The sequence below is a fragment of the Eumetopias jubatus genome, unplaced genomic scaffold, assembly GCF_037043125.1.
Source record: "Eumetopias jubatus isolate StellerSeaLion01/CBP00866 unplaced genomic scaffold, mEumJub1_p1.0 scaffold_2, whole genome shotgun sequence".
In the NCBI taxonomy this organism is placed as follows: Eukaryota; Metazoa; Chordata; class Mammalia; order Carnivora; family Otariidae; genus Eumetopias; species Eumetopias jubatus.
The window spans coordinates 197,816,159-197,834,619 of NW_028274808.1; the positions used below are offsets into that span (position 1 = coordinate 197,816,159).

General features: G+C 59.3%; 1 protein-coding gene across 2 annotated transcripts in view; it reads left to right on the top strand.

Annotated features, from left to right (window-relative positions):
• The window catches only part of WFS1 (wolframin ER transmembrane glycoprotein), a 31,303-nt gene extending 22,630 nt beyond the window's left edge, over window positions 1-8,673 (top strand). For both annotated transcript variants that reach the window (XM_028089093.1, XM_028089088.1), the window contains exons 7-8: window positions 1,233-1,378; window positions 6,101-8,673. In XM_028089093.1, coding sequence (XP_027944894.1) covers window positions 1,233-1,378; window positions 6,101-7,912 — 1,958 coding nt within the window. In that variant the 3' untranslated portion in view covers window positions 7,913-8,673. The remainder of the gene's footprint in view (window positions 1-1,232; window positions 1,379-6,100) is intronic.
• Window positions 8,674-18,461: the final 9,788 nt, after the last annotated feature.

Below are 18,461 nucleotides of genomic sequence, written 5' to 3' on the forward strand. Positions count from 1 at the left end.
AAAAGGGGTGAGACCCTCTCTGGACCCCTTGCTCCCACAGCGGCCACCCTGTTTCTTTGCTCCCCTCTCTAACAAAGCTGGAGAGCGGCATCTGCAGTCACCATCCTGGCTCCCCTCCCCCCTTGCCTCGGCCCTCCCTCTCGTCGTCGTCCACCGCAGTGGCCCTGTCCGAGTCACCGGTGACCCGTCCTCAGACCCCGCTGTATCCATACTGTGCCTTGGGCCGGGTCTCATGGTGTCAGACCGCCCACGACACCAACACATAGCCCGGGCCAGGCCACTGGGCCCTGTCTTCTCCACTGTTTGCCTCGTGTCAGCTCAGGCGTCGCGTGTCCACCTGCCACTGCCACCGGCACGGGCCCCGCCCCAGGCTGCCCCATCTCACGGTGGCCCTGTGGCCCGGGTGCAGTCCTGGATGCCTTCCGGCCCCCCAGGTTAGCACACAGCCCCTGGTCCACAGCCCGCCCTCTCTTGGGGTGCTCGCCTCGTTCCTGACACAGTTGCCTTCGCTCTTGCTGCTGCTTGTTGCTCTCTTCTGTGGTCGGCTTCAGTCCCAGTGTCCCCAGTGCCCAGGACACAGCCCCTGCACGGGCTGCCCCCGAGACACCTGGCGAGTGACGGCCCCACAGCTGGCGGCCCGCTCGTGATGTGATCGCTGGGTGAATTCACTCACCGTGCCTCCCTGGCTCCCCTCTCCCTGCCTGGAGGACAGTCTGACGTGGACATGACCGTGGCGAGCAGCCGGCCTCGTCTGGCGGTCAGCCTGGTTGAGCGTGACCCCGCTAGACCAGGAGCCCAGATTTGGGCCCACGCTGGGGTGGTGCACGGATCCAGGTATTCCCAGTGCTGGGTCGGCCCTCGGGGGCCGTGTGCTGAGTGGAGGGGTCAGTAGGTGGCGGGGCTGCAGGGCCGCCGTCGGCGAGGCTGTGCGAAGCCGGGGCTGAAGGAGGGGGCAGGAAGGCGCCGGTGGTGGCTACAGGGCCCGCTCAGGCAGACCCTGGGCTTGAGAGCCGAGCAGAGGGAAGCTCAGGGGAGGGACAGCATGTCACCAAGGCGAGAAGGCAGGGTGAAGGCCGTCCCGTCTCTCTTCTCCCCGCCGGCCGTCCTTGCCCACCTGTCCGCCCCGGACAGAGAGGCCTTGGCTCCTGAGCCTGCTCGGAGGGCCCCAGCCGCCTTCGCTGCCTGGCCTGTCCGTGCGGGGGTGACCCTGTGCCCTTCTCTCTTGTGCCCAGCTAAGAGCTACATAGCACTGGACGACTTCGTGGAGATCACCAAGAAGTATGCCAAGGGCATCATTCCCGCCAACCTGTTCCTGCAGGACGATGATGACGATGAGCTGGCGGGCAAGAGCCCCGAGGACCTGCCCCTGCGCCTGAGGGTGAGCGGGCCTGGAGGGCTCTGACACCGGGGCCTCCACCTGCCGTTGCACGCACCTGGTGCCGTCCAGGGAGGGGTAGGTGGGAGGCCCTTGCCCGACACGGGAGCCTTTCAGACCGTGCAGCTTGTCCCTGGAGGCGCATCCTGTAAGGATGGTCCCCATGGTTATTTTTTTTTTTTTAAGATTTTATTTATTTATTTTGACAGAGACAGCGAGAGAGGGAACACAAGCAGGAAGAGCGGGAGAGGGAGAAGCGGGTCCCCATGGTTATTCGCTCACCACACCTCCCTGGGTCCCCCTCTCTCTGCCTGGAGGACAGGATGTGTTCTCCTCATGGGGACCTTTCATATGCACTCAGCCTCCAAAGCCAAGGGCGCTGTTGGGGGCGGGCCTGCTCGGGGAGTGACGGATGAGCCGCCTTGTGTCTTTGTCGGCAAAGCGCTGTGGGCAGCAGTGAGCCATGCACTAGAGTCTGACTTTCACTTAGACTTTGTCATTTTGAAAAATGATCCATTTACGGCATGGAACGGAGGTCGGTTTCTCAAAGATGCCTTCCCGCAGAAGCAGAGTGCTAGTGTTCAGAGACCGTGAGGATCCTGCCGGGGTAGCTGTTTACCCAGATCTGCGGGGGCGAGTGGGTGAGGTGCGGCTAGCCGTGAGGAGGTCACAGCGGGCTGGCCGGAAGGGAGGCACCCTTGCCCCGCCATGGGCCAGCGAGGAACGAGCGCAGAGCCCACAAACAGGTGCAGAAAGCCAGGAATGGCGGGTCATGGCCCTGGTGTGACAGCTTTCACTCTCCGGGTCACGTGGTTGAGACCTATGGTGCAGGTGGTCAATGTGGCCATGCCACGCTCTCCCGGGTTCCCCGGGTCAGCTCTCCCACTTGGCAGACACACCAGGATTTCCCCAAGTGCGGCCTCCCGACCCAGGCAGGTCCGCCAGCACGAGGGGCTCCGAGCCCACGAATCGTCCTGAGGCCTGTGGCGTTCGTCATCCAAGAGTCCGTTGTTCGGAGCTCAGCAGGAGCGTGTGTGAACCGCCATCGGTGAGGCGGGGGGCCGGGGGCGGCGCGGCCCCCAGCGGGCAGGAGTGGCAGGGACAGGAGGTGCGCTGAAGTCCTCGCACTGAAGGCAGCTCCGCGTAGCCCCTCGTGGGAGCCTGGATGTGGAGGCTCAGATCGGGCGCCCGCTGGGTGGGGAGGCCGATGCTGAAACTGTGCGGGGAGATGCGGCGGCGCAGGGCAGCCGGTGTGGCGGCCACACCCAGGACCAGCGGGCTGAGGGAGTCCCCCGAGGACAGGGGCTGCATCCGGGATGAAGCTCTGAGCCGCAGGCCAGGAGGGCCAAGGAGCTTGACCAAGGGAGCTCACGGCTGCTACCGCAGGTCCGCTCAGACAGGCCTGGGCTACGTGTGTTCACAGACGGACGCGGTTAGTTTCCCTAGAACATGGGAGGAGGAGTGTGGAGCGCTCGCCGTGGTTCTTGGCCAAGAGGAGGGGCTCCCCAAATGCTAGCGAGGGCCGAGGGTGAAGGCGCGAGTCCGGAGAACTGGGGGCAGGCCGCGCAGCGGGGCGTGGTCATCTGCCCTGCCCCGGCCCCCGGCGTAGTTGCTAACGGTGCCCGCTTTCACGGCAGCCTGGTTGGGACGGTAAATTATGTCCCCCTTCTTATGGGTGACAAGCTCAGTGTTGTCAAAAACGTCTGAGTCCTTTTTGGGAAAGAGATTTAAAGTATTCTAACAAGAAGTAAAAGAGGCTCTGTCTTCTTTTCGGTTTTTGAAATGGTCAGAGCACTTTGATGCCTTTATAGTTTGTCTCGTTAAAAGTCTTTTGTAAAAGAGATGATGAATCCTCGCAGGCGTCTCTGAAACCAAAGGCTGTCCCAGCTTTTCGTGGTCTTGCGGAGCCCGGGGAAGGGTGGCGCACTCCATCTTCCCGCCCCCGTGACATGCCAGGCGCCTCCGGCGGCGGGCATGGCCCCCACAGGCGCGCTCCAGACTCCGAGCCCCGCGCTGCCCCAGCCTTTCGGGGCAGAGAGTAAATTTAGCAATATTTAAAAATCCACAGTTACACACTGAGTCATCGGGAAGTCCACTGTGTGCACGTTTTCGCTCGGGTCTGAGCCGAGTCGGGTTGAGATGGCCTTGCTGTGACCTGCCTAGTGACAGATGCTTTCCTGTCACCGAACTGACTCCCTGCTCATTTTTTTTTAAATTTCTTCCCTGCTCAGAGAACGGCTCGTTTTAATTTGTTGGACTTGGTCTACAGAAAAGGTTTTCCGTTTCCCAGTTGGGTGGAGCCCCCAGAGGAGGGCTTGGGTGGAAGCTCCCGGGGGCTGAGTTGGGGCCCTGAAAGGAGGGGACTCCCTGGGCCTAGTGACCCAGGCACCTCAGTGTGCAGACAGAGGCCGGACACCACTGGACATCATGTTCAAGAAGCTTCGTTGTCTTTTTTTTTTTTTTAATTCAATTAACATATAGAGTATTATTGGTTTCAGAGGTAGAGGTCAGGGACTCCTCTGTTGTATGTAACACTCAGTGCTCATCACTTCCCGTGCCCTCCTTCATGCCCATCCCCTCCAGCAGCCCTCCGTTTGTTTCCTAGAGTTAAGAGTCTTTTATGGTTTGTCTCCCTCTCTGATTTTGTCATTTTATTTTTCCCTTCTTTCCCCCATGCTCCTGTGTTTTATTTCTTAAATTCTACATATGAATGAGATCCTATGATAATTGTCTTTCTCTGACTGACTTGTTTCACTTAGCATGATACCCTCTAGTTCCAGATTTCTTTTTTTTTTTTGAGAAGTTTCACTGTCTTTTAAAGTTCCTCTCCACCCTGTTGTGTGGCCTCAAGGGCACAAAGAAGAGGTGTGAATGGTTCAGGTGAGGGGAGAATGTCAGCTTCATTTTCAAGTTTTCAGGCGCGGGCTGCTTGCACAGAGGAGGACAGTGAGCTAGGCAGCCCCGGGGGACGCCTGTGGTCTGTCCTGCCGCTGGCCGGGCCGCCTCCGGGGGGGATTAACTGCACCGGCCGCGGCTGACGCACGCGGGGACTTTGAGCCTGGCCGGTCTGGCTCTGTGTCCGAGGGCCCCTCCCAGGGGAAGCCTGGAGTGAGTCCATGTTCACAGCGGCTCAGAAGTACCCGCTGAGGCTCACATTCCGAGGCCCCGATCTCGCTAGTGCCCATCCCTGGTCACGTGGGAGGATGGCGCCTGTGAGCTGGGGGGTCGTTTGTTCATTTCCTTGCTTGTTCTAGAACAAGAGTCAGTGGGCTGTCCCAGATGTGTAAGAAGGAATGCAGCTCTTCACACACGTACGTGTGTGTGTGTGTGTGTGTGTGTGTGTGGACAGGCGTGCACACGCACACACGTTCTTTAGTATCTCCGACTCCTGTACGAGCCCGGCTCCCTCTCATCTGTGGAAAACACACTGTCCAGTTGCTTCCAAGTCATCCTGAGTTGACAGCCGAGGTTCTTGGACAGATGACAGCCACATCCGGGTGTGGTCTCGGTTATGTTCTCCCCAGGATCCCCCTCGTTGGCCGGTCTTCTCCACCCTCCGGCCGGGCAGAGGAGGCGGAGGCCATGCTGCCCACCTCACCTGGGCAGGGGCGGGCGTCTGTCACGTAGCCCGGCTTCCCTGCCCCCACACGTGGGTGATGTTGTGCACTCAGTGGTCCACGCCTTTGGCCCTCCACACACACCCGGACCCCTGCCCTCCTCCACGCCACACCACCTGAGGCTGGCACCTCCAGCCTCTCTCTCGTTTCCCTGAGCCCTGGCAGGGCCGGAAGCCTCTGGGAGTTGTGCACAGGTGTAGGGTCTGGCTTGGGTGGCAGAACCACCCCCTGCCTCGTCCTCTAGGCTGCCCCCCTGCTCACCTCCCCCATGTCCCTTGTTCGTTCTTTGCTGTGTGAAGTCTGACGGTCACCCTGCCCTTTGCACCGGGCGCAGATTGCGGGAGTGGCCATGGGGGTTGTGTGTCTGTTCTGAGCAGCACGGGAGTGTGTAGGTGGGTGGTAGCAGGCAGCTGCTCCTCGGGGTCCCCTGCCACGAGCGAGCACGTCTCCTCTGGCGCCTTACAGATGAATCATCTCCATCTGGTTATGACATGCCGAGCCCCCACGGTTCGTGTTTGCACGGAGCCCTCCTTCTGGAGTACCGGCACCCGCTGCCGCTCCTGGGACAGTTCAGAGCCCTTCATGGGCGTGAAAGTATCAGTTCCTCTGCGCTTAGTGGACTGGGTGGGCCGAGCGAGGCTCGGGAGGGCAGCCCTTGCCTTGGGGGCGACCAGGTCACAAGCCCCTCTCCCTGGCCAGCAGCCAGGGCTCCTGTCTCCACCAGTGAGACCCTGTGGCAAGGGAGGAGGGGAGCCAGGTGCGTTCCTCCAGGTGCTTGAGGTCTGGCTCGCAGGAGTCCGGAAACCCTGGCAGAAGGTTGGGACGGGAGGGGAGCCAAGGGATGGACTCCAGGGGCCTACAGGAGAGGAGCCAGGACCTGCAGGACTGGGTGGGATTGAGGGAGGTTCGGTCTAGACCGTAGAGCCTGGGGACGACGTCACCGCATGGACACGGTGTTGACCAGGGGAAGGACCTGCTGGGACCAGGGCCTCAGGGGTGAGCCGTTCACTTGAAGCACAGCTTGGGTGGTGGGCAGACTGTTGAGGGTGGCAGGGGGGCTCCGGTGCTGGCTTGCTTCCGATGCCCTTTGTGTCCACCCCCCCCCCAGGTGGTCAAGTACCCCTTGCATGCCATCATGGAAATCAAAGAGTACCTGATCGACATGGCCTCCCGGGCGGGCATGCACTGGCTGTCCACCATCGTCCCCACCCACCACATCAACGCCCTCCTCTTCTTCTTCATCATCAGCAACCTGACCATCGACTTCTTCGCCTTCTTCGTCCCCCTGGTCGTCTTCTACCTGTCATTTGTCTCCATGGTCATCTGCACCCTCAAGGTCTTCCAAGACAGCAGGGCCTGGGAGAGCTTCCGCACCCTCACGGGCCTGCTCCTGCGCTTCGAGCCCAACCTGGACGTGGAGCAGGCCGAGGTGAACTTCGGCTGGAACCACCTGGAGCCCTACCTCCACTTCCTGCTGTCCGTCGTCTTTGTCATCTTCTCCTTCCCCATCGCCAGCAAGGACTGCATCCCCTGCTCCGAGCTGGCCGTCGTGTCCATCTTCTTCACCGCCACCAGCTACACGAGCCTGAGCACCTCCGCCGAGCCCTACACCAGGAGGGCCCTGGTCACCGAGGTGGCCGCCGGCCTGCTCTCCCTGCTGCCCACCCTGCCCGTCGACTGGCACCACCTGAAGCTCCTGGGCCAGACCTTCTTCACCGTGCCCGTGGGCCACCTCATCGTCCTGAACGTCAGCCTGCCCTGCCTGCTCTACGTCTACCTGCTCTACCTCTTCTTCCGCATGGCGCAGCTGAGGAACTTCAAGGGCACCTACTGCTACCTGGTGCCCTACCTGGTCTGCTTCATGTGGTGCGAGCTGTCTGTGGTCATCCTGCTCGAGTCCACCGGCCTGGGGCTGATCCGCGCCTCCATGGGCTACTTCCTCTTCCTGTTCGCCCTCCCGATCCTGGTGGCCGGCCTGGCGCTGATGGGCGTGGTGCAGTTTGCCCGCTGGTTCCTGACCCTGGAGCTCACCAAGATCGCCATCACCGTGGTGGCGTGCAGCGTCCCCCTGCTGTTCCGCTGCTGGACCAAGGCCAGCTTCTCGGTGGTGGAGATGGTCAAGTCCCTGACGCGCAGCTCCATCGTCAAGCTCATCCTGGTGTGGCTCACGGCCATCGTGCTCTTCTGCTGGTTCTACGTGTACCGGTTGGAGGGCATGAAGGTCTACAACTCCACGCTGACCTGGCAGCAGTACGGCTTCCTGTGCGGGCCCCGGGCCTGGAAGGAGACCAACATGGCCCGCACGCAGATCCTGTGCAGCCACCTGGAGGGCCACCGGGTCACGTGGACGGGCCGCTTCAAGTACGTGCGGGTGACGGAGATCGACAACAGCGCCGAGTCGGCCATCAACATGCTGCCGTTCTTCATCGGCGACTGGATGCGCTGCCTGTACGGCGAGGCCTACCCGGCCTGCAGCCCCGGCAACGCCTCCACAGCCGAGGAGGAGCTCTGCCGCCTCAAGCGCCTGGCCAAGCACCCCTGCCACATCAAGAAGTTCGACCGCTACAAGTTCGAGATCACGGTGGGCATGCCGTACAGCAGCGGCGCCAACGGCTCCCGCAGCCCCGAGGAGGATGACGTCACCAAGGACATCGTGCTGCGGGCCAGCGGCGAGTTCAAGGACGTGCTGCTCAGCCTGCGCCAGGGCAGCCTCATCGAGTTCAGCACCGTCCTCGAGGGCCGCCTGGGCAGCAAGTGGCCCGTCTTCGAGCTCAAGGCCATCAGCTGCCTCAACTGCATGGCCCAGCTGTCACCCGCCCGGCGGCACGTGAAGATCGAGCACGACTGGCGCAGCACCGTGCACGGCGCGGTCAAGTTCGCCTTCGACTTCTTCTTCTTCCCGTTCCTGTCGGCGGCGTGAGGGTGCGTCCCCCGCCGGAGGAGCCGTCAGCGCCTGCCAGCGTCAGGACCCGACCCCTGTGTGGCCCCTCAGCCAGATGGCACAGCACTAACGCGGAGTGCGTGCGTGTGCGTGCGTGTGCATACGTGCGGACGCAGTGCTTCGGAGACCTCTGGTCATGTGCAGCCCGCCCACCCCCCACGTGAGCGCCAGCTCTGTGCACTTGCAGCACTGGGCGTCGGGGGAATTGCATGCACGGTGTCGACCCACAGTCCCGACCCCGCGGAGCGAAGCTGGGGCGCCGGGCTGCACGAGCAGTTCCCCGCCCCCAAGAACTCTTTACCGGTGAGCTGCTCCCTGCCTCCACTTCCAAGCCCCCCGGGCCCTGTTCCCCTTTGTGTTGGATTTGTTTTTTAAAGAATCACGTGTGCTGCTGTGTGAAGTCCCTGAGAGCATTTCTTATTTATTTGGTCACTGCTGAGCCTCAACCACTGTTTGCCGATCTGGGGCCGACACAGGGCCAGGAGCCTGTCAGCCCCTGATTCTGGCGCGCCAAGGCTGGGGGAGGCGGCGGCCTGGGTCCCACGGCCGCCTTGCGGCTCTCCTATCGAGGGGGTGTGGGCGAGGCGACGAGGGTCTTGATGCATCCACCCGAACCAGGAAATAGGAAGATTCTGGAGTGTCCCTTTGTGGCGCTCAGAAAAGCTTGGCCACATTCAGTACTGGGAAGCAGAAAGTGAAAGTCCTCAAGCAGCCAAAATAAAAATATTTCATGAAATCTACTCTTTGTCTTTTTTTTATTTAAAAAAACTTTTCGTGTACATTCGTGAACAGGTGTCTATACTTGCACTGAACTCACTAAAGTGACTTACAAAGAGCAGAACTGACATTCTCAGTAGCTGACACCCCCCCTTCCGTGCCCCCCTCCCTGTCCTCCATCAGTGTGCAGACCCTGGCGCCCCCTCCCCAGTGTTGCCCACGGCTGCCCAGCTGTGCATCAGGTCTTATGGGCAGAGGAGCCCACGTGGTCCCAGGGATCTGTGAGACTCAGGTCATGGATCAGATGGCACACACGTGGTTATTTGTGGTTTGGAGCAGCCACCCTGTGGGCAAGAAGTTTGTGCAACCATATCCTGTGTTCGGTGATGCACAATGATAATGCCACAGAAAGACAATCAGAACTTGAGCCATTTAGGGGTGCTAGAGCAGCTTGGTCCCTCCGTAAACTCATGCCCCCTCAGCGACCTGTGTCTGAGTGCCCCAGGTCTTTTGTTTCTTCCCTGAGGTTGAGGACAAAGCCACCACCCTGCTCCTCCCCAGGGGCAGAGCCCCGGTGAGCCGTGGGTCTGCGTCTTTGCAGAGGTCAGGAAACCTGGAGTCCTTCCTACATTCTTTCTGTGGTTTGGAGACCTTGCACTGACCGTTCCGGGGGTGGCTGCCTGTGTTTTCCGTGGCCGTGGCCCATCTGGCCATGGCGGGTGGCAGCTGCACCCCTCCCGTGTCGACTCCTCCTGCATCATCCGGGGGTCTGCCTGAAATCCCGCACGCGGGGGGTGCTCGCAGGGCGGCATCCCTCGGTGCCGGGTTTGCTCCCGGGTTCCTTCCCTGGGTGGTGAGGGGAGGTGAAAGGTCGGCCCATCCCCCTCTCTGATCCCAGATTTGTGAGGCCACAAAATGCATTCACAGTGTGTCCTTGCCTTCCAGAGTCCCCACTGATGGTCCAGAGAGGGGGGAACACGGTGACCTCATGTGATCCTTGCACTCGGAGGCGGGGAGGTACGGGGACAACCCTGACACACGGAGGGGAAGACAGACTCAGAGACGGGGTCACGCTGCACACTAGCCGCGGGGCCAGGGCTGCACCGAGATCTGTCCCCTGGGCCGCCACGCTGCCACTCGGCCCCCAGCAGAGCCGCCTGCTCAGTGCAGGGGGTGGTGTGGTCTCAGGGGGATCACCCCAGAGTGGGGGTTGGACCCCAGACCTACCGCCTCCATCACAAACCCCTGCGTGGCCCGCAGCGGTTCAGTCCCTGTCCCCGGGCCTGTGCCCTGATCTGCAGAATGGACAGTCTGGGCTAGGTCCGTGGTTTCCAAAACTTAAACATGAAACCCTCTCTCAACTAAATGTACAGAACTCCAATCCACAGAGTGAAGAATGTGTTATTTGTAAATTCAGAGGCAACATCCGTGGCCGGTGGGAGTACCTCTCCTGTGCCTTCCCGGCTGTCTGACCTCAGGCAGGTTCAAGCTTTCCAGACCTGTACCTTTAGACCCTCACTGCACCACCTGTAAGGTCCCCTCTAGCTTTTTAAAAACAAACTTGGGGGGACGCCTGGGTGGCTCAGTCGTCAAGCGTCTGCCTTCGGCTCAGGTCATGGTCCCAGGGTCCTGGGATCGAGCCCCGCATCGGGCTCCCAGCTCAGTGGGAAGCCTGCTTCTCCCTCTCCCTCTCCCCCTGCTTGTGTTCCCTCTCTCGCTGTGTCTCTGTTAAATAAATAAATAAAATCTTAAAAAAAAAAGATCATTGAGGGTGTGAAAAAAGTTTAATCTAAAAAAAAAACAAAAAAACTTAAACTCGGGGCGCCGGGGTGGCTCAGGTGGTTAAGCATCTGCCTTCAGCTCGGGTTGTGATCTTGGGTTCCTGGGATCGAGCCCCGTGTGGGGCTCCCTGCTCAGTGGGGAGCCTGCCTCTCCCTCTTCCCCTCCCCCTTGCTTGTGCTCTCTCTCTCTCTCTCTCTCTCTCTCTCTCAAATAAAATCTTTAAAAATAAATAAAAATAAAAACTTAAACTTGGGGCAGCAGGGTGGCTCAGTTAAGGGCCAACTCTTGGTTTCAGCTCCCGTCTTGATCTCAGGGTCTTGGGATCAAGCCCTGAGTTGGGCTTGGCGCTCAGCGCAGGGTCAGCTTGTCCCTCTCCCTGCTCCCTCTCTCCCTCCCTCCCTCCCTCCCTCCCTCCCTCTCTCTCTCCTCATCATAAATAAAATCTTTAAAAACAAACAAACTTTACTTAACCATGTTTAGGTTGGGACTGGTTGCGTGGGCCTGGTGTCAGGACGACCTGCCTGCAGCCCCCAGCCAGGCCCCCCAGGACACAGTCCCGCCCTCCGTCCTGCATCACGGGTTTATTTCCTCATGACTGCACGTTCAGAAAAGTTTGGTCGGTACCTAAAACAACATTCCTTATTTAACTTAACTAATGAGCCCCGAATGTACGTGTTGACAGCCACGAGCAAATATTTATTGCACTGTGATGCTGAGCAGATGCTGCTGCTCCCCAGTCTGAGTCAAACCCAGCCCCCACCCCCAGGGAAGTCACGTAGGTCGGATGTCAGTGGCCCTGATTCCATCAGAAGGGCCCTTCCCCGAACGTCAGACACAGGAGGCAGGGAGGGAAGCCCTCCAGCCTGGGGTGGGGTCGGGGTCAGGAGGCTCTGGGAGGACAGCGTGCTCCCCATTCTGATAGCGAGGGAGGGGCTGCAGCTGGAGAGGTCGGAGGACTGTGCATCATTCGGGGCACCCGCTGGAAGGCGTCAGGCGTGGCTCAGGAGGCCACAGCTTGCTGGACACAGCTGCAGGTCCGGTGGCCAGGTTGGAAGGGCGCCTGGGTCCTTCGGGTGGCTGGGAAGCCCTCTTGGCTCTGAAGCCAGGGCCCCAGTAAGACCCTGAAAGGCTGTCCCCTGCTTCTCACCCGACCTGGCCGGCTGTGAGCCGTTCGGTTCTGGACACTTGCTCTTCAACTGCTTCCAGGAAGTCGTGACCATCAGATTGTCCTTGGCGCCCGCGGCCCGGGGGGCTCCCCGACGTGCTGGCTGTCCCGCTTTCCCAGTGATAGCCAGGCTGCTGCCACCTGGCCCAGGACCGGGTGTCAGCCTCGTGGAGGCATTTGCCGAGCTCACGCTGCTGGGGGCCAAGGGTGCCCCGAAACCAGTTTCAGAGCTGGGCTGTGGGTCTGGCACGTCGTTCACATGAACTCACTTGGACTGCCCACAGCGGTCCCACATGAACCTCCCCCCAACACACACGCTTTTTCACATATGAGCATCGTTCAGCGTCATGGGGCAGGACTTGCCCGACGTCACGTGGCTAGGAGGGAGCAGAGCTGGGATGGGAACCAGGTCCCACTCTTTCTCCCGGGGCCACGAAGAAATCACACTGTGCTGGGGCTTAAATTCTCTCTCCACAACACCGCCCACAGGGGCTGTCCCTCGGGCCGGCGGGAAAGAACTAGGGGCAGCCGGCTGTCAGTCAGCACCGCGTCTAAACACCCGCTGGGCCCACCGTCCAGGGAGCGTCAGGGAGGGTCTGCACTGGGGCAAGGCGGCGGCGTCTGGTCATGCTTCTGGGGAGGAATATGGCACCGGGAAGCTGCTCACGGAAGACCCACTTGGGTGGCACAAAGAACCATGAGGTCTCTTCAGAGTGTCGAGCTGACAGAGGCGAGCGCCCCGAATGACAGGGACAGACTTGCCCGTGTGTGACAGGCCATGGGCAACGGGGACTGGCGTGGGCGTCCCTCTCCCAGGACCTTGGGGCTCTTTCCCGGTCCACTCTCTCTTCCTTCTCCACTCTCCTTCTTGCCTGGCTTGGGGGCAGAAGCGCCTGTCGGCACCCCGAATCCTCCGGCGGCACAGCGCAGTCCCAGGGCGAGCCCCGCCGTCCACATTCTGCCTCCCCGACCTCAGCGTCTCTATTGACCGGTGTGGCCTCACCCCCAGCCCCACGGCTCAGCGTTGCTGGCCACCCGCCTGCCGCTGGAACCTGGTGGTCTTTCTTCTGACTCCCCGGCCCAGGGATGCTCTTTGGGCCTCAGCTGACGTCCCGATCTCTCTGTGTCCCCTTGAACCCAGCACCTGAGGACTCGTCTGGCTTGTCATTTTCACTTCCCGGCTGCCTCCTCCATTCTGTCCCTGTGGGGCCCGTGCCATGTGCTGCCTGCCCCGGCACTCGTTCCCTCTGGCTTGCTGATGAAAACAGGCCCAGGCTTTTGGTTGCTTTTTTTTTTTCTCCAGTTGAAGAGAGAGCATGGGGGGGGGGGGGGTTGCGGCACAGAGTGGGAGGGGGGAGAGGGACAAGCAGACTCCTCACTGAGCACCGAGCCTGATGCGGGCTCCATCTCAGGACCCTGAGATCATGGCCTGAGTAGAAAGAGACGCTTAACCGACTGAGCCACGCAGTTGCCCCGGGCCCAGGCTTTTTGATGGTGACCGGCCCACCCGAGCAGGAGCCCCAGGGCGTCAGATGTGAGCCAGCCGTAGGGTCCTGGCACACACTGCCCCTGCCCAGTGGTCCGGGAGCTCCCCGCTCCCCGTGAGTACAGCCCCATGCTCCTGAGACCCCACCCCCAGGTGCCTCCTGCTCGGCTTCTCGTCCTTGGAAGTGAGGGGTTTTCTTCCTTTTACCAAACGCCCCAAGTCAGCCACGCAGAGGCTCCAGCTCTCCAGCTGGAGCCAGGCCGCAGGTCAGGATCCTGCTCGTCCCCCTGGGGCCTCACCGGCGCCTGCCCTCAGGCTGAAGTTCCCACCCAGGGCCCTGGCCCCGCGGCCCCTGCCCCCACTCCTCCCTGGTTCACCGTCGGCACCTTCAGAAAGCAGCATTGTCTGTCCTGAGTGGGTAGTTAACCTGTGGGAGAGTATCAGTTAGGCGCTGACGTCACCGTCCCGGAAGCAGGCCCCCGGGAGCCGGCGACAGTCACACCGAGTGGCCGCGGCCGTCCTCTCTCTGCTAGGATCGTTTGGCGGCTTCTGGCTGACTCTGGCTTCTCTGGGAGTTGCTTGGGCACAAGCGCTGCGGGGAAGGCGCACCACCCCAGCTTTCTGCAGACACAACTGCCACGTCCCCCCGAGTGCCCTCCTACGGCAGTAGCACCTGACTCGGAGCCGAGCCCGCGGCAAGTACCGTGTTTTCCAGCCTCCCTGGCCCGGTGCATTTCCGGCCAGTGGGAGTGATCGGAGGGAACACGGGCAACTTCTAGGCAGTGGCCTTAAGGACAGAGGCGCATTCTGCGCCTGCTCCCTCTTGCCAGCCTTGCAGAGTGAAGCCACCACACTAGGCACTCCGCAGTCACAGGGCTCACCTGGGCCTCGCAGGCCGTTCTTCTCCTGGCTCTTGGCTGGAGCCACACGGCAACCCCAGGGCCAGGGGGGCAGGGCACAGGCACTGACACCCCCGGCCACCCCGTGCTCACCGGGAGCAGGGATTTCCCTGACCAGGGCAGAGCCCAGAGGGAAAGAGGCTGCCGGGGCTGTACGCGGCCGACGTTCACCATGCTCCCACCCTGCATGGCTGCAGGGAATCCCGATTCAGGCCAGCAGCGCCAGGGGTCCTGCGGAGACCCTCGAACCCTAGACGAGACCAGCCAGCCTTGGTCAGCCTGCGGATCTGGGCTGCAGCTCACCCCCGTGCTCCCTCCTCCCTCAGTGAGACCCCGTCCTCATGCTCAGCACGGGCACTGACTGTCCCCGGTGTCCTCCAAGGATGGTGGGGACCATGATGCAGCGTTCCACAGGGCTGCGCTGAAGGTGGGGTCACAGTGGGAGGGACCAGCGACGATGTCATTAACAGGCTCCCAGGGAGCTCGGGCTATGGGCTGACCACTTACACAAAGATTCTCTTGTTTAACCCACACCACCTCCCTGAGCTAGGTACTGTCATTCTCCAATGCTTTGCAGGTGAGAAAACTGAGAAGCACAGAGGTGGGAGGTGGGGGTAACATCCCCAAGGATCCACCAAAGCCAGGATGTGAGTCCCAGCAGCTGGGCTCCAGTGTCCCAGCTCGGAGCCACGGGGTATCCATGCTGCTCACACGGTGGGTGCTCAGAAGCCCTCCGTCGGGCGAATGATTAAGTAGATTTGCCAAAAGAAAAGATGATCCTTCCAAGGTGAAGTTAGCTCTTACTTGGCACGTTCATGAACAAGATGGTCATCAGCACCTCTCATAGGCTTTACAGATGAATTAAACGGATAATTCACTGCTCCAAACATTCATATCTATTTTGCATGTTTAGACTTCTCTTTTGCATAATTCTAATAATGGATTCCTTTCCATTTTCATTTGTACTTTGTCCTAATACTGCCATTGCCTTTTGCAGATTTCAGTCCCTCCTCCCTGAAATTCATCATGTCATCTGACTGCGTGGGCCCTGTGGAAATGCGAACAGTCTCCAGGTAGAGATAATGGGACTTTGTTTTTTTTAAAAAAAAAAGTGGAGTGGGGGACACGGCTGTTTGAAATGAATCACTTGCAAGTTGGGCAATTATTTCAAGCATGAAAAGCTTTTCTGTTGCTAGGACACCACCCCAGAGCTGATAAGCCTTTGTTCAAGTCTTTCTCATGTCGTTACCTTCTGCAGGTGGCCCTGAAAAGTAGTCTGGGAGAAACAGAACAGAAGACTGGGGCGCTGGGTCTTTCTTTCCAGAAGTGGTGAAAATCAACTGTCCCACACACAGTTTTCAGCTTCCCCCCAACAAAATGTAGATCATTTGCTTTTCCTGCTCTCCAGAAAGGCACTGTTTTCCTTTTTAATTAACAGAATAACCGGTCTCTTAAGGACGGTGGAGTCCTCTGATGAGCTTTATTATTTTTTTTAAAGATTTTGTTAATTTAGTCTATCGAGAGAGCGGGAGCGAGTGCAAGAGAGAGTGAGCAGGGCGAGCAACAGAGGGAGAGGGACAAGCAGACCCCACACTCACACGGAGCCTGACATGGGGCTGGATCCCACGACCCCACAATGACAACTGAGCCGAAATCCAGAGTCGGCCGCCCAGTTGACTGAACCACCCAGACGTCCCACCTCTGATGAGCTTTAAAAAGTTCCTGTGCTGAATGAATCCCAGTCCGAGATGCTGATGGCTGGGCCGTGGGGTTTGGGAGGGCCCCCGGGTGAGGCTGAGGGACACCTGACCCTGAGAGCCACCGGGAGACCAGCGGTGACGGGTCAGCTCACCCTCCTGCCTCCCAATCTCCACAGAGCTGGAAGAGCCCTCGGAATGTCAGCCCTCCCAAGGAGGGCACGTGGGCCCAGGGCAAGGGGTCGGGGGAAGGCTGACTAGGTCTCTACAGAGACACAGCACCTCCCACATGCCAGATGCGGTGACAGTGGCTTTGTGGACATCAGCACCCTTGAGTGTCTCGAAAACCCCTCGTGCGGTCGATGTTATTGTCACTGCTTTATAAACAAACCCTGGGCTCAGAGAAGTGCAGTGGCTTGCTGGGACCCCTGTGGCAGTCAGTCTCCAGATGGCCCCCAGTGACCCCCACCACCTGCTACAGCTTCTTGCCCCGTGGCCCCAGGATCGGGCTATGTGACCAATCCAAGGTAGCACCTCGGAGATTACAGAAAGACCGTGGCTTTCGGCTTGGGCGCTGTCTCTATCTTAGATCGGTCACCCTGGGTGAGTAGGCTATGCTGGGGACAGCCCACGCGGCAAGGCACCAAAGCCTCAAGCCGTGTAAGTGAGCCTGGAAACAGAACCTCCGCCCCAGTCAGTTCTTCACAGGTGAAGGATGCCCTGAGCCAGAAACACCCGGCTCATCAATGTCCGATTCCCGACTTTCAGAAACCGTGTGAGACCATAAATGCCGTGGTTTCAAACTTCTACACCGGGGGGCCATTTGTTAGGGGGCAGTAGATAACAGATACAGCCTATATGCTGGTCAGTGACGAGGCTGCGATTAAACCTGGGATTGAACCCAGGTCTCCTATAGCTGTGCCCCCAGCATATCCCCAGGCCAGCAGCCCTGTCTCGTCCAGAATCTTGCCCCCAATCCCCTTAAAAGTCCCCAGGTGCCTTCAACTGTTGTCATGAAGACTCCTAGACTGTTGGATTTGCCAGCCAAGGGGGGTGGCCCCACACTTTCTCCTTACTTGAATCAGTCGTATTTTTCTAGATGTTTTGGTCACTCCTGCCTCAGTTTACTTTAACGAAGCTTAAGGCAAGTGCAGTTTTTCTGCCCATGGGGCCACGGCAATGTTCCAAGTCAGCCCAGAGCTAAGCTAGATTGAAAAGATGCCGTGGGGTCGCCCACACTGGCCCCCGGTCCCCTCTCATCAAGTTCCCGCTCCTGCCAAGATCATTTGTCCTCCTGGTCAGAGACTCCCTGTTGTCCTGCTGGAGGAGGGGCCTGAGCACCACCCAAATCTCTGTCCCACCAGCCACCAGTTACGTGACTTGGGGTTTGTCAGATGCCCAAGCCTCACTTCCTCAGGGATCCCTCTCAGGATTGCAGAAGATGAATAAGGAAGTGCCCAGCAGGGCCCTGACCACAGCGGGGTTCCCCCCGACCCCACCAGTCCGGCTCTTACAGCTGCTCTGACCCCTGGACACGCCTTCCCCAGGCACTTTCCAACCTGGAGGACTTCACGTCTAAGTTAAAACGAGGAGGCTGTGTGAATTTCGGCAAGAGGGCCCCCTTTCAGTGAAAAGTAGCAGAAGTTCCCGTGCGGCAACTTTGCAGTGCACGTAAATAAGGAATCTAGTACCAGCAGAAATCATAAAGTTGTCTCTCGATTTTGCAAGCTGCACGCAGTTGGCCACTCTTTGCCCCAGGGGTGTCGATGCCAGAAGAACCAGGCACTGAGGTCAAGACAGGATTAAGGTCGGACCCCAGCTCCAGAACCTATGACTGCACAGGACACAAGTCTCAGACACGTGGGTTCTAGCTCTGCCCTTACCGTGTGGTCCTGGGCAAGTTCTCTAACCTCTCTGAGCCTCGAGTTCCTCATCTCTAGAACAGGAGCAGTAATAGTTACCTACCACGTGGGTCTACCGTGGCATGAAATAATGACTGCAAAGGGCTGAGTTGGTGGCCCTCAGTGGTCACTAGTGTGGTCATTACCATGTGGGCAGTGAGCCTTGGGCAGGTGCCCTAAACTTCCGGGGCTTCAGATAACTCCTCTGAGAAATCAAGGCTGTAAGGATGGTCTTTTCAGAGTTGTTATGGGAGTCAGTGAGGAATAAATCGGGGCGCCCATGTTCCTGGGCCTGTGGACTGCCCCCTCCATCTTCAGAGCCAAAAATGGCAGGTGGGACCCTCCTACCACATCTGACCTTCCGTCTCTTGCCTCCTCTCCCTCTGAGGTTCTCTGCTGACAAGGACTCATGTGACAGATGGGTGCCGCCTGATGACCCGGGATAACCTCTCATCTCAAGGTCACACGTGCACAGCCCCGAGCTGGTGCTTGGTCAGCAAGGCCATGACGTTCCTGACCATCCTCTGAGCACCCACCATGTGCCTGGCACGTTCACCATCTGAGTTTGAATCCGGATTCCACCACTCCTTGGTTCTGTGAATTTGGGCGCAGGTTAAATCACTTCACCTCTCTGAGCCCCAGTTTCTCTATCTGTAAAGTGGGTATAACAGCAGGATTCTCCTCTTCCCCTGCAAAAGGGATAACATGGAGCCCAGACGAGTATGTGGGTCAGCGGCTTGAAACCCGCTCCAACACATGATGTGTGATCTCGTGCTACTTCCTTAACCTCTCTGGACCTCCATGCCCTCATCGGTACCATACCTTCATGCTGAAGTGGTGAAAAAGATCATGACAGAGTGTGAGAATACTGGAAATCATGG